Here is a 14,089-nt window from a genome sequence, read left to right as displayed (position 1 = left end):
AGATACAAGATGTGTCTCCCTCGTCTGGAGCAGCAAGAAGCTCCAGCCGCACAGGTGGAGCATCAGAACATGCAGCGAATGAAGCGCAGCCTTAGACACACGGTGAGGGACGTGAGCCCAGACGACGCGGCACCTCTGAAAGGTAACGGCTGACTTCGGCGAATGCTCCCCTCCTGTTTCTTGAGAACCTTACATTACCGCTTACCCGTGAACCTCTTTCCCATCAGACCTGCAGCTGAACAGTAGTCTTCCAGCACAGACTAAGACCGGTGTCATCCTGGATGATTTGCCCTCAAGCTCCAGAAACGCACGCACCCCCAGAAGTCCCGTCAAAAGTTTGAGTCCTCCGCTTCATCCCAGCCCCCCCACGGCTGTCCCTACTAAAAACATGCTGCCACGACGCAGACGAGGTACCAGACTGATCAGAGCACGTCCGTCCCTTTCAAACAGTTCTGATGAGTGTTGCCTGCTCTTCAGCACTTCATGTGTGATCACTGCACTTGCATGTAAATTGCTTTGCTGTTAACACTGCATTACACAACAATGTTTTAAATCTAGTTCACCACATTGAATAATGTTTTGCTGTCAGCCTTCAAGCTAATTTGACCAAATTTGAGCTGGTAGCCCTAAAAGTCCTAGTCAGTTTGTTTGGGTTCTGGTATTCCTCTCTAGATGAACTCAAACCAGGACCTCCCAGGAAGGATCCCCACGAGCAGCAGACTTTACGGACCTTCTCCGATCCAGACCTCGCTCTCGCTCAGAGCTTCAGTCTGCTTAGCTCTGATGACTGGTAAGTCACGCCTGCAAAATTCTGAAGCATTTGGCTAGGGCAGGTTAAACAGCAAGTCATTTATGGTGTTCTGCATATATGGTAAATATGCATGTATTTAGTGAAGTTTTTTCCTCTTTGTCCATTTTCTTGTAGCATTTTTTTCTTTCAGTAGCCGATGGTTACAGTGTGTGTCTATGTTCAATATCTTCATACAGGGAGAAGAAAATTGAAGGGTTGATGTTCATCCGTAGATTGGCTCAGCATCACTCTGATGTGCTTGGCAGCAGGCGTCATGATGTCTGCATTGTTCTTATTCAAGAGGTAAGCCACTAGATTTGCTGACTGTGTATCGGTCTGAATTCTAAAATTGGCAGACACCATGAGCATGTACATATTACAGGTGATGTTGCTGACAAAGTCAAGTCAGCGATAGCAAAGTACTTTGAAATTCCTTTTTTATAAAAACATTTCTCATCTAATTGAAATTCAGATGGCATAGCTAACTGTAATTAGTGATTAAGGTATTTCCGCCTACATAACACATTGCAGTGGAGGATTATACTTATTACGATGGCGGTGGCAGTGTTGGATGTGGCTGAAACGAGCTGGAACGTCGTCTTTCCTGCAGGTGCAGAACCTGCGCTCTGCCGTGTCCCGCATGGCGGTGGTGTCCTTGAGGGAGTTGTACTCCAGCCTGCAGAAAGGGATGGACCAGGAAGTGGAGGCTACAGCTAAGGTCCTCCTTCACAAAGCAGCGGAGTCCAATGCCTTCATCAGGCAGGACGTGGACACAGCTCTGGACAGCATGGTGCAGAACTGCACCCCCATTCGGAGCATGAACGCCCTTCTCGCTGGAGGACTCTGGTCAGTTAGCCTGCAGTGAGCTTTAAACTGTGGCTTTCAGATAGCAACAACAGTCACAAGAAGCTAACAAAGCACTGATTTTGTCTGCGGTTTTTACTTTTCCATTGTTATTTCAAAATAGTGCCCTGGCCTATATCAATATTTTTAGTTATTTATCCTGTTAAATATTATTTTTATTGCGTTCCACCTCCTCTCTGCTGATCCAAACTGCCCTTCACACCGCTTAAAGAATAGGCTAGTTAGCTAGCTTACAGAGGACATGCAAACATTTTCTGTTTAAAAAATACAGATGTACACTAACTGGTGCAAACTAAGCCATCGAATAGAATATGATAATTTGATTGTGCACTTAGATCATACATATGGGTATTAAGTTTCTTTATAGAAGCTAAAAGTTGTACTGTATACATTGATTGGATGGATTAATAGTTATTACCTTCTTTTTTTGAATGCCCTAATTTTTTTCCTTCTGTTTTCCTCAAAAGTCATCTGAATGCTGCAGTAAGAAAGTGTACTGCTCTGCACTTGGCTACTTTGGTAGAGAAGATTGGCGCTGGCCGCTTATTGTCTGGGGCAAAAGACGTCATAGCGAGAATTATCCCTGCAGTCTCCAAGTTGGCACGGGACGCTTCCCAAGAAACCAGGTTAGTACTGGGATCAGAACGAGGATTCTACAAAGCTTATTCAGTTTCCCAGATAGTAATCTTTTGCTGATTCTTTTAGTCTCCTAGTCTGATACTCTGAAGTCAGCAAATGCTGTTAAATTGTAGAGTAATAGAAGCACTATCGTGTTTTCTACACACAGACGGCCTTGTAAAATTGTACCCTGGTAAATAAATGGTCGGTGTGCTGTGAGTTACGGGTCCCTCACTCACGGTTCTCTCCTGTTTTGGGGTCTGTTCTTCGTCTCAGGCGCTTGGGCCGGCGTATGCTGCTGTTCCTGTCCTCCCACCATGACTTTGATAAGATGGTGGAAAAGTGCATCCCTGCCAAAGACCTGGCAACCATCAGGAACACTGTCCTCACTCTGAAATCCAAGGTAGTGATTCATGTTTGGATACATGATGAGGATTTTTTATCCCATTCAGCCACTATGCCCCATGTTTACTCACTAAACAAAGCTTATTCACAAAACTTTTAGGTGAAACAGACTGCAATAAAAAAACCATCTAAACTGTGATGGTAGACATATATTGTAAACAAATAATAAAGTACAGGGCAGTGCGTGGCACCACACATTGTATTTACAGTAAGGCATGCACAGTGTAGTCCCAGACCCAGTAGTTAAAGGACAGAGCATGGTTCAAAATGAACCGGCTTGAAACCTTTGGGATAGAATCAAAGTATGAAGCAATATGTGGACTTCAATATCATCACTCCATGTTTTGTGGTGATTCGTACGTGTGTATTCCCAGGAGAGGACAAAGGTGTCTAGGAATGCGAAGATATAAGATGCGTCAGCCTCGTCTGGAGCAGCAAGAAGCTCCAGCCGCACAGGTGGAGCGTCAGAACACGCAACGAATGAAGCGTAGCCTTAGACACACGGTCAGGGACGTGAGCCCAGATGACGCGGCACCTCTGAAAGGTAACGGCTGATTTCGGCGAACGCTCCCCTCCTGTATCTTGAGAACCTTACCTTACCGCTTACCCGTGAACTCTATCCCAGCTGTGGAGTCATGCGTACCTCCTCCTCAGTTTGCCAGCAGGTGAATATTTAAACAGTTAATCAAAACAAACAAACAACAAAAAAGTGCATCCTGATTGGAACTGCTTTGATGTTTGCAATTTTTGATGGTGTTGATGTTGGTTTAATTTGATTGCAGCCTTGTTCATTTTCTGTTTGGACACTATAACCCAATCCTTGTGTTTTCTCTCTTGTGTGTGTTCAGCAAAGACAGCAGCAGAGCACACATCCACAGCATTGCAGACAAGACAGAGTACGTCAAGCAGCTCAAGGCCCTGCTGGGTTCAAAAGACTTCAGCGAGCCCATCAAGGGCATTGATCAGCTGGTGGCCCACTGCGAGGACAACCCATATATGGTCGTGGGCAACATGTTCCTGGTAACACATTTGAACTGAATTGATTTTTAATGTTTTCAGCAGCTTTCAGAAGTGATCTGTATGGGGGGTCATACGTTGGAGAACATTAAATGCTGGCACATCTGAAGAAATGTCAAAAGCTCAGATGCTTCAGAGTAGAAAATATTACAACAATCAGTTTTAACTATTACAGTGGAGGGCAGTCGTGTCCATTGTTAGTGTGAGCTTGTTTTACAATGTATGTGAAGATTTCACCCAAGCGTATCCTTGAAATTGCATTAAACCAAAGAATCCAAGTGAATGACTTGGAAAAAAATCAGTCGGTTGAAATGAAAGGGCTTGAAATCAAATCAGCTCCAGGGCTTAACGGCACTGATATGGTGAGTGCCTGATGAATGCATGGGCGGCTTGCTCTATACCTCTCTTCCTCTGCTACAGGTATTTGATGCTTTCAAAGCACGACTGCAAGGTTAACCTCTATGCCTTGGAGGCCTTACAGAAGATAATCACACTGCTCAGAGACAACCTGGTCCAAGTGGTCTACATCTTAGTCCCAGCTATACTGGACAATCACCTCAACTCCAAGAATAACGCCATCTACATGGCGACAATAGGTGCCATTCAAGCTCTCATCAATAACCTTGGTGGGTTCTTTTCTCTCTTTACAAAACATCTTGAAGGACACATGCCACTGGGCTTTAGAAAAACAACAACATGTAACGGTCTGCGCTGGGCAGAACAGGGAGGCGGACACAAACGCTGAGGAGAGCGAGATTTATTCAAGGAAATTCCAAAAGCAGTGTTAAACGGACAGGCGTGGGTCAAACCGGGAGGGCAGCCAGAACAAGAAAGGACAACAGGCATATTCAGACAAGAAACTAACGACGAGGGGGAAAACACGGAACAGGCAGAAGTAGACGGATAACAAAACGCAAAGCTCAAACTTACAACAGCAGGTGACGGGATTAAACAAAAAGACCGATACGGACATGGGAGACACAGGGACTTTTATACACAGAACCAAACTAGGGACAGGTGATGACAATGACACAGGGGCGTGGTAACAAACGAGGAATCATCAAAATAAACGAGCAGGGCGGGACAAACAGGCAGGGAACACGGACATGAGGGAACCCAGAGTGACAGCTACGAGAGGGGGCGTTGCCCTACGTGACACAACAACAATGATTGTGTTCTGTTTTATCTTTGTATCTTTTGATGAAAGGTTGCTAGGTTGGGGAAAAGGTTCACACAAATCAGTAAAAGAATGTTCTTGCTCTTTGGCTAGATGTTTGTGGTGCAGATCAAATGGAAATCTCCTTTCATATTAAGGCACAGTCCAATATAAAGAAAAAAATATTTATGTAAGACTGACAGGAGATCTTGCATTATCTGACAGCAGATAGTTAAATAATGGAGTTTACAGTGGATGTCCTTAGGCTCTTTTGTTCAATATACAGTGTCTAATCTTTTGTGGTTGTGTATACAGAAATATTCTACAAATTCAAATACATTATCAAAAAACAATTCTTTCAGAAAGTCATTCCACTGATATGCTAAGAGATGCCAGAGATAAAAAAAAAAGATAAAAGATTTACCAGAAATACTATAATTCCTATATTAATTAATAATATTTATAATATTGATAATAATCATTCCAGAGAGTTACCAAATACTGTCACTTTAGTTGAATTAAATCTTTCTAGGTTAAAAAAATGCTTCTGTAATAACCCAGTGCTGTCCAGGGTTGATTTATTTATCTTTGTTCCTTTTAAATGTTCTTTTTATAGAGCTGGTTAGGGAACTCTACCCCTGCAAGCCACAACTGGTTGAGCAGAAGGTGCTTCCTCTGCTCTGGTACCTCCTGGGGACCTCCAGCAACAGTGGTACGGTCCACGGGAGGGGTGGAAGCGTGAGAGGGGCCACTGTCCACCTATGCCAAGCCCTTCATGCCCACATGGGTCCGGCGCTGCTGGACTGCGCTGCTTCCCAACCTTCCAATATCCGCAAGAGCCTAAGAGAGTTTGTGAAGAACCTCCCGATCAACTGAGAGCTGCAAGCCAGACCTCCAGACCAAAATAAAGCCCAACATGGATTCTACTTGAGGATGGAGATGTTTGTGTATTTCTTACTGTGCCTGCACTTTAAATGAAAGAGAGGGGAAGAAAGTCAAACGTTTTTAACATTTTGAATTAGCAGAAAGCTAAATCCTTAAACTCAGAAGGCCTTTTAAATAAGGAGCACAGATTTTAGCGAATCACATCAGGTTTAACATGCCTAGGAGCTCTGCTCTTTTTGCACTTTGAAATACTAACACTTATCATGATAACTGTTGTCATGGTGACTATAGATATATATTGTTCTATGATTGTTATTTTCTGTTGACATGTCCTGAGGTAACTGTGCAGAATGTAATTTATCACATGCACAAGGAACAAGGATCTATAGTCTTTTTGTTGTTTGGTATGTGTAATGTGACTTTTCAATGAGGAGTCTTAAAAAATGAAAAAGCTACGACTCACAAAATTACTTTTGTATTCTATAGCCAGGGCTTAATTTGAGCCGGATCCTGCTGGAACAGGATCCAGGAACTCTTTCATTTTGAAGGGTGCGTTCCGGGAACTGTCTGCCTCGATCCAGTAACTTTCAAGCCTACTAATTATAAGTTATGAGGAAATCTGTATGCACTTCTGCACTTAAACACTTATAAAACACATGTAAATAATTTAAAAGTAATTTATATATACAAATTGGCTTGTTATTTTAACATTTGTGTGCCTAAGCGTTTTGTGATCCGGTGACATTGTGATTTTGTTTTGCGATCCGGTGACATTGTTGGCCTCTGACCCCTTGTCTCATGCCGCTGTTTGCGTTCTGGCATCGTTTGATTTTCAAAGTAAGCACTGTGTATAGCTAATACAGTTGTGATCAAATTTATTCAACCCCCAATGCTGCGAAGGGTTTTATGGAATTCAGTGCACATTTGTAATTGTGTTCATAATGAAATCTTACAAGGACTTGTTAAAGAACTAAATGCAACTAAGATAGCATCAATTTTTTTTGTCATAAAGTATTAAATGGCCTTTTTGTGATTTCTTCATTGACACAATTATTCAACCCCTTTACGACTACCACTCCTAAGAACAGAGGTTCATTCCAGTGTTTTCCATCAGGTATTGAAAACATCTGTGGATGTCAACGAGCAGCAATCAAGCATGATAAGCACCAATTAGGCAGATTTAAAAGGACTGTGATACTCAGCTCCTTCTAGACATCTACTGGTGTGTTTCCAAGCATGGTGAAGGCAAGAGAATGGTCCCAGAAGACAAGAGAAGAGGTTATTGCTCTTCACAAGAATGGCAATGGATATAAAAAGATTGCGAAGTTGTTAAATATTCCAAGAGACACTATCGGAAGTATCATTCGCAAGTTCAAGTTAAAGGGCACAGTGGAAACGTTACCTGGTCGTGGCAGAAAGAAGATCCTGACCGCGACTGCTGTGCGCTACCTGAAGCGTAATGTGGAGAAAAATCCCCGCGTGACTGCTAAGGAACTGAAAAAAGACCTGTCAGATGTGGGCACTGAAGTTTCAGCTCAGACAATAAGGCGCGCACTGCATAACGAAGACCTCCATGCCAGAACGCCCAGACGCACCCCCTTGCTGACTCCAAAGAACAAGAAAAGTCGACTGCAGTATGCCAAAAGTCATGTGGACAAGCCACAAAGGTTTTGGAACAGTGTACTGTGGTCAGATGAAACTAAATTAGAACTGTTTGGGACAATGGACCAGCGCTATGTTTGGAGAAGGAAGAACCAGGCTTATGAACAAAAGAACACCTTGCCTACTGTGAAGCATGGCGGGGGGTCAATTATGCTTTGGGGCTGTTTTGCTTCTAATGGTACAGGAAAGCTTCAACGTGTGCAGGGTACCATGAATTCCCTTCAGTACCAGGAGATCTTGGAGGAAAATGTGATGGAGTCAGTCACAAACCTGCGGCTTGGGAGACGTTGGACCTTCCAACAGGACAATGATCCGAAGCACACATCCAAGTCCACTAGAGCATGGTTGAACATGAAAGGCTGGAACATTCTAGAGTGGCCATCGCAATCACCAGACTTAAATCCAATTGAGAACCTCTGGTGGGACCTAAAGAAGGCAGTTGCAGTGCGCAAGCCTAAGAATGTGACTGAACTGGAGGCTTTTGCCCATGAAGAATGGGCTAAGATACCCATAGGTCGCTGCAAGACACTTGTGTCAAGCTATGCTTCACGCTTGAAAGCTGTCATAACTGGAAAAGGATGTTGTACTAAGTACTAAAAAATAATGTCACTAGGGGGTTGAATAAAACTGATAATGATGTGAGCACAGTAAAGACATTTGTGGTTATTCCATCATAAATATTATGTTATGTTTGTCTAATTTATAAGTGCCTCTTTGATATAATTGTAAATAAGATGACTGAAATGATCAAAATCAATGTCAAACTGGCCAAAACACTTTATTTCAGTGGGGGTTGAATAAATTTGATCACAACTGTAAGTGTAATGGCACAGTATTAACTTAACTCATTCTAACTGTCAATAAAAGCTTGTTACTCATATGATTGCAATTATATTTCTGTATGTGCTAAAAACAATTGACAAACACATATAAAAACCAGAGGGCAGCAGATCATGTGAAAATATAATAATTGTGTCATGCTCAAAAGTTTTGGCCATGAGTGTAGACCAGGATAATGACACTACAGAATTTCTTCACAGAGCCTCAGCCATGGGAGTCAAGAGCACACCACCTGAAACAAAATTCAAGACAAAATTAGTCCCACCTGTATATTTACAAAGTACGGTGATAAAGCTATTGAATCAGTTTCTTTAACACCCCCCCCCCCCCATCAGACTCCACCATGTCAAGAGTAGAGGTGCATTTTTCTCGCCACAGACATTCAGAGCCCAGTGCAAAATCATCACAGGAGGAAACCTTCAGACTCCAGATTCAAGACTTAGTCAATCACGTACCTCATCCCCAGGATGCATGGACGATGTCCCCTGAAAGAGAAAACAATTGTCTTAGATTAACAGTCATGGCCTTTTATTCTGAATTCGTCTTATGCTTGTTTCCCGTGTTAGACATCTGTGACCACTGAATTCTGTAACCAGAGACCACCATGCATGTGTTGTCAAGAAATAAGGTAGGGTCAAATCCTGTTAACTGCACATGGGTACTCAATCGTTGATTGTAGTTTATAAGGAAATTAAAGCTCATTTCAAAATGAATTATTTATTTAGTGTGTATTTCTTGATTAAGATATGTGCTTGTATATACTTAGATATTTGTTAATGACATATTTGGCATTCTTAGCGAGGAGCAAAGTAAAATTTTCATTGTATCTAAGGAAACCTGTTCCCTCTGTGCATATGACAAACTCTGAATTTGAAAAGATTAGGTAGGCCTAAATGACGTTTTCACGCATGCAGACAATTATGTTTTACGTTGCATGAAAAAAATCTGTTGATTCTAAAGCTTTTGGTTAAACGTCAGCTTATTCATTTCTTATTTTCTACTAACAAATGCCTAGGGTGGTTCGTACGATTGATAAACATTTCTTTTCTGACGAGAAGCAGCACTATCCAGAACACTTGAACAGAAGTTGATGGTCACCAATACCGGTGCATCACCGGTTAAGGATGCCCTCGCCGGAATACCGAAAGGGTTCGCCCTGAAATATTAATAATCCCCTCAGTCTCTGCCATGTCATTAGTAGAGACGCACTTTTGTCACAATGTACTTTTGGAGCCCAGTGCAAAACATCACGAGAAACTTTATTGGTATATGCACAGTAAAGAAACGTGTTGCTCTGTACAACGAAATAGTAATCAAGGATAAAATAAGCATGCAACATTATGATAAGTATTCATAAATGGAAATGTAAACGAAACAGAAATATAAACTGCTAAGAAGTTTATGTACATACAGTCATTGTGCAGTAGCGAGCTACATTGCTTGTTGTCAGACTGGTATGAAAACCCAATAGACTCAGCACACTTACAAATTGTCTAAACACACTTGGCACTGCCACATAATCTCCTTTCTGCATTTGCCACATGTGAACCTTTTACAAAAACCACAACGCTTAGTGGCACGGTTACTCTTGCAGCCACACTTAACCTGGCACAATGCCCTTTTCCCTGTGTCAGGTGTGGGTTGTTGCTGCTGAAACTCTACCTTGGACACCTCCTTGGCTTCCATATGAGACTGTGCAAGTTCTGTTGCAAGCTTCACCAAGAACTCGGACCGTCTCTCTTTTACCCCAGTGCATGCTTGAAAAAGCACATGTGCATTCAGGCATGAAATGTCAATCATGTTATAAAACACAGCGACTGGCCAACGCCGTGTTCCTGAACGTACACTGTACTTTCGCACCATCTGGTCCATGACATCCACACCACATTTTAGGCTGTTGTAGTCTGTGATTGTGTTTGGCTTTTTTTTTCGGGTGTCTCCAATCTCCACCGTACTGTGCATGCTACTGAGGATGCAGACAGTCTTTTTCCGTCTGGGCGCGTAAACGGTCAGCGTGGCACCAGAGGTTGAAAACACCTGTGTACTAAATTCCTCACGGCCCAAATTCTTTTTGACAGAGTCTGGAAGCTCACGACGAATCTTGTTTACTGTGCCAAGGAGGGTGGTCTTCCGGCCCAGCAACTGCCTTGCTAGTGACAGTGAGGTGAAAAAATTGTCTGTGGTAACAGTTCTTCCTTGGTCCATAAATGGTTCCATAAGCTTCATCACCACATTTTCCGATAGTCTTTCCCCCACGGGACGACTGGAGTCTTTGCCAAGATATGGGATGATGTTGCATACATACTTGGATTTCAGGTCACATGCCACCCAGAACTTTATCCCAAACTTGTCGGGTTTTGTTGCAATGTACTGAAGAAAAGAGCAACGGGTCTTAGTTGGAAAAAGTTGCTCATCTATGGTGATATGCCTTCCTGGGTTGTAACAAGTGATGCAATTGGCAGCGAAAGACCCCCAAACATTAGAGATTGCAGCAAACCGGTCAGTTGCAGCTCGTTCACTGCGTGTGTACTTGTCGTCAAAGTGAAGGTGCTGCATGATGTCCTGGAAGCGGTTTCGCGACATAATCTTGGTGATTAAGGGCACTCCCAGTGTTGTAGACCATGAGTCATGCACCGCTGGAAGGCGCACAACACCTCGCAGGATGAGGATTGCAATGAACGCCTTTAGCTCAGCGAGGGACATGAACCAGTTTTCTTGCTGTGTCTGGCGTGCATGCTGGACAGTCCACCCCTGTATGATCCGAAGCATTTCAATAGAAACGAAACAGAGGAAACTCTGTAAGCGACTCGATACTTTCCGTAGGGCAAACGCAGTTGGCTCTCCATTCGTGGTATTCAATCAATCAATCAATCAAATTTTATTTATATAGCGCTTTTTACAACAGTTGTTGTCACAAAGCAGCTTTACAAGTGCCGAGTCCTAGCCCCCAGTGAGCAAGCCAAAGGCGACAGTGGCAAGGAAAAACTCCCTAGTTTTTTGCATGAGGAAGAAACCTTGAGAGGAACCAAGACTCAGGGGGGGAGCCCATCCTCCTCTGGCCGACACCGGTCACCATGACAACAACAACAATTTAGACAGAATGTAGACAGAATGTAAAAGATGCAATAATGTCAATTTAGACCGAAAAATATGTAATAATGTCCATCATGGTGTAGGTGTATTGCATTTACTTGGGCTTGGATGCACTCCATCATGTCTTCCGATCTGTTCTTCATGCCACACTGTGCCGTCTTTTGCAGTCTCTGTCAGCCGCCCGTGTGTCTCCACGTGACCCCTCTTTACTGGTGATGAAGTCTCCTCATCTACAGGACCATATGTTTGAGATTTGATTAGTGAAAGGTTGAAATAATGTGAAATTGACAAACATAATATTTGAAACATAGCCGGCGATTGGCGGGTTCACACACAAATAGGCATTCTGGCCTTAATGGGGCCATAAATAAATTAATGTGTGCACAAAAAGATTCAATTGAGGCACTAAAGGCCCAAAACGATCAAAATGTGTATTGGGAAATTGAGTCAGATCAAAGAACTAAATCACATGCTGAGATCAGCAGTGTGTGTGTGTGTGTATGGGGTCTTATGTATGTACTATTCAGTCAGTTCCAGTATTTGGCCAGTAAATGGAGCCCATGTAATACCATACTGATATTACAGTAATGAAATAAGACATTTTAGTGAAATAAAAGGTTCATTTCTGGTCAAGCAGTGCACCTTTTGTTATGAGATCTAATTGCAAAGTTATTTATCTCATTGATCTGACTCATACAAGACCCTTTATTTGTCTGTATTCTGCATAACAGCATTGCAGCATGAGTTTTTATGATTTCTTAGGTTTTTGGACAATGTAGCGACAGGCCAATTTGAACCAAACTTGGCATACCTGAAGGACCTCAGTCTATAAAAGGCTTTGAAATTGGGAGTTGATCGACATGTTTATATGAATTATAGCAATATAGGTCATATATGGCCTCAATGATATAATGGGAAAATGGACCCACCTGAAAATAAAAAAAATCCAACAATTTTTAAAAATAGTTTACCTACAGTGTCTACAGATTATGCCCATGCCACTCTTGCCATCATTGGATCAAATTCCTAGGACTAGTTCGAAAAGTGCTATTTTCAAACAATTGATGAATGTGACAAAACCACGCCTTTTTAAATAGGACTTGTAATTGCAAAGTTGTCAGGTGGACTGCAAGGAATCAAAAGAATCAAGTTTCATTTTCCTAAGCAAAGATTTGGAAAAGTTATGCATGATTCACAAATAGTGCCACCTAGTGGCCAAATGTTTCAAAACTGCACAGTGTGACAGTCCTGAGACGTGTGTGAACCCTAAATTGCAAAAATAGGTTTCCCCACACTACGTGTGTGAACCCCAATTATAATTCCAAAACATCTCAAGTATGACACCTTGGAAGTAATGTAGGATTGTTTTCACACAGCAATACGTGGCATATATATATATATATTTTTTTATAGTTTATCTTTTGAAAAAATGTCAATAGGTAAAGATATTTCTACATAAATTTATACAATAAACCCTCAACTACTTGAAATAGAATAATATTAGAGTAATTTTAACTTATCCAGATGGTACTTTTTGCAGTGTCTCTTCCAAAAACACAACAGCCATAACTGACAAACAAAAATAGGAAATCTTACCAGAAGAGATTTCAGTCACTAATCGGATCAAGAGTTATTTCTCCTCCATCAGAGTCACAAGGGTCGACATGGTTGAGGACCACGTCCAAAGCCTGCTGTGTTCTGCAAACCTTTGCCATCTTTGCTTCTAAGTCAACAGAGTAAGTGAAATATAGCAACATGGATTTTTATCCACATGTAGGTGGTTACATTCATAATAGTCATAATCGTTCACACTACCACCCATCACACCCATCCCTGTTCACCGTTACCTGGTACCGGCATATTTCGATCTAATGGCTGCAACATTATATTTATATATTGTAATATTGTAATATAGTACTATAGTGAGAAACCTTTATTCTATTTTATTTCACTATTTCTTCTCCATCTGAGTCAATGGATCAACACAGTTCCCACAATCACCCATCCCCCCCGTTTAGCATTACCTAGTAGTGGCTGCATGTACATAAAGGATGGCTTTTATTAGACCTTTATTCTATTTTATTTCACTTAGCATGTAGCCAGATATTTATTAAAGTCTATGCACTTTATTAACAAGTTTCCTATGTCTGCAGTCATCTCTCTCCATTATTAAACTGACAACAACATTATTTGAACTATAATTCTAAAACATCTCAAGTCTGCCTCCTTTGTACTAATTTTGGATTGTTCTCACTGCAAAAGGAGACATGCTGATTGGTCAAAAATAGCTAAAGTTCTGATTTTTTCTTAAAGGGTTTTTTTTCTTCTCCATCTGAGTCAATGTATCAACATAGTTCACACAATCACCCATCCCCCCCGTTTAGCATTACCTAGTAGTGGCTGCATGTACATAAAGGATGGCTTTTATTAGACCTTTATTCTATTTTATTTCACTTAGCATGTAGCCAGATATTTATTAAAGTCTATGCACTTTATTAACAAGTTTCCTATGTCTGCAGTCATCTCTCTCCATTATTAAACTGACAACAACATTATTTGAACTATAATTCTAAAACATCTCAAGTCTGCCTCCTTTGTACTAATTTTGGATTGTTCTCACTGCAAAAGGAGACATGCTGATTGGTCAAAAATAGCTAAAGTTCTGATTTTTTCTTAAAGGGTTTTTTTTCTTCTCCATCTGAGTCAATGTATCAACATAGTTCACACAATCACCCATCCCCCCCGTTTAGCATTACCAA

At 41.6% G+C, this 14,089-nt stretch overlaps 2 protein-coding genes and 1 non-coding gene across 3 annotated transcripts in view; 2 read left to right on the top strand and 1 right to left on the bottom strand.

Annotated features, from left to right (window-relative positions):
- LOC143485362 (uncharacterized) overlaps positions 1-14,089 on the top strand; it is an 85,860-nt gene that overhangs the window by 10,490 nt on the left and 61,281 nt on the right. Inside the window, exon 13 of the mRNA XM_076984758.1 lies at positions 2,549-2,675. Coding sequence (XP_076840873.1) covers positions 2,549-2,675 — 127 coding nt within the window. The remainder of the gene's footprint in view (positions 1-2,548; positions 2,676-14,089) is intronic.
- LOC143485365 (TOG array regulator of axonemal microtubules protein 1-like) lies at positions 3,118-5,742 on the top strand. Its single transcript, XM_076984762.1, has 4 exons — positions 3,118-3,221; positions 3,526-3,697; positions 4,115-4,320; positions 5,467-5,742. Exons 1-4 carry the CDS (start codon positions 3,158-3,160, stop codon positions 5,724-5,726), a joined length of 702 nt encoding a protein of 233 aa, XP_076840877.1. The 5' UTR covers positions 3,118-3,157; the 3' UTR covers positions 5,727-5,742.
- Positions 8,562-8,652, bottom strand: LOC143485522 (small nucleolar RNA SNORD88). The gene has a single exon (XR_013122896.1). It is a non-coding gene; the product is annotated as a small nucleolar RNA SNORD88 (small nucleolar RNA).

This window comes from Brachyhypopomus gauderio, unplaced genomic scaffold, assembly GCF_052324685.1.
Source record: "Brachyhypopomus gauderio isolate BG-103 unplaced genomic scaffold, BGAUD_0.2 sc34, whole genome shotgun sequence".
In the NCBI taxonomy this organism is placed as follows: Eukaryota; Metazoa; Chordata; class Actinopteri; order Gymnotiformes; family Hypopomidae; genus Brachyhypopomus; species Brachyhypopomus gauderio.
Note: the sequence above shows the minus strand (reverse complement) of the source record. Positions and strands in the feature narration are given on the sequence as shown.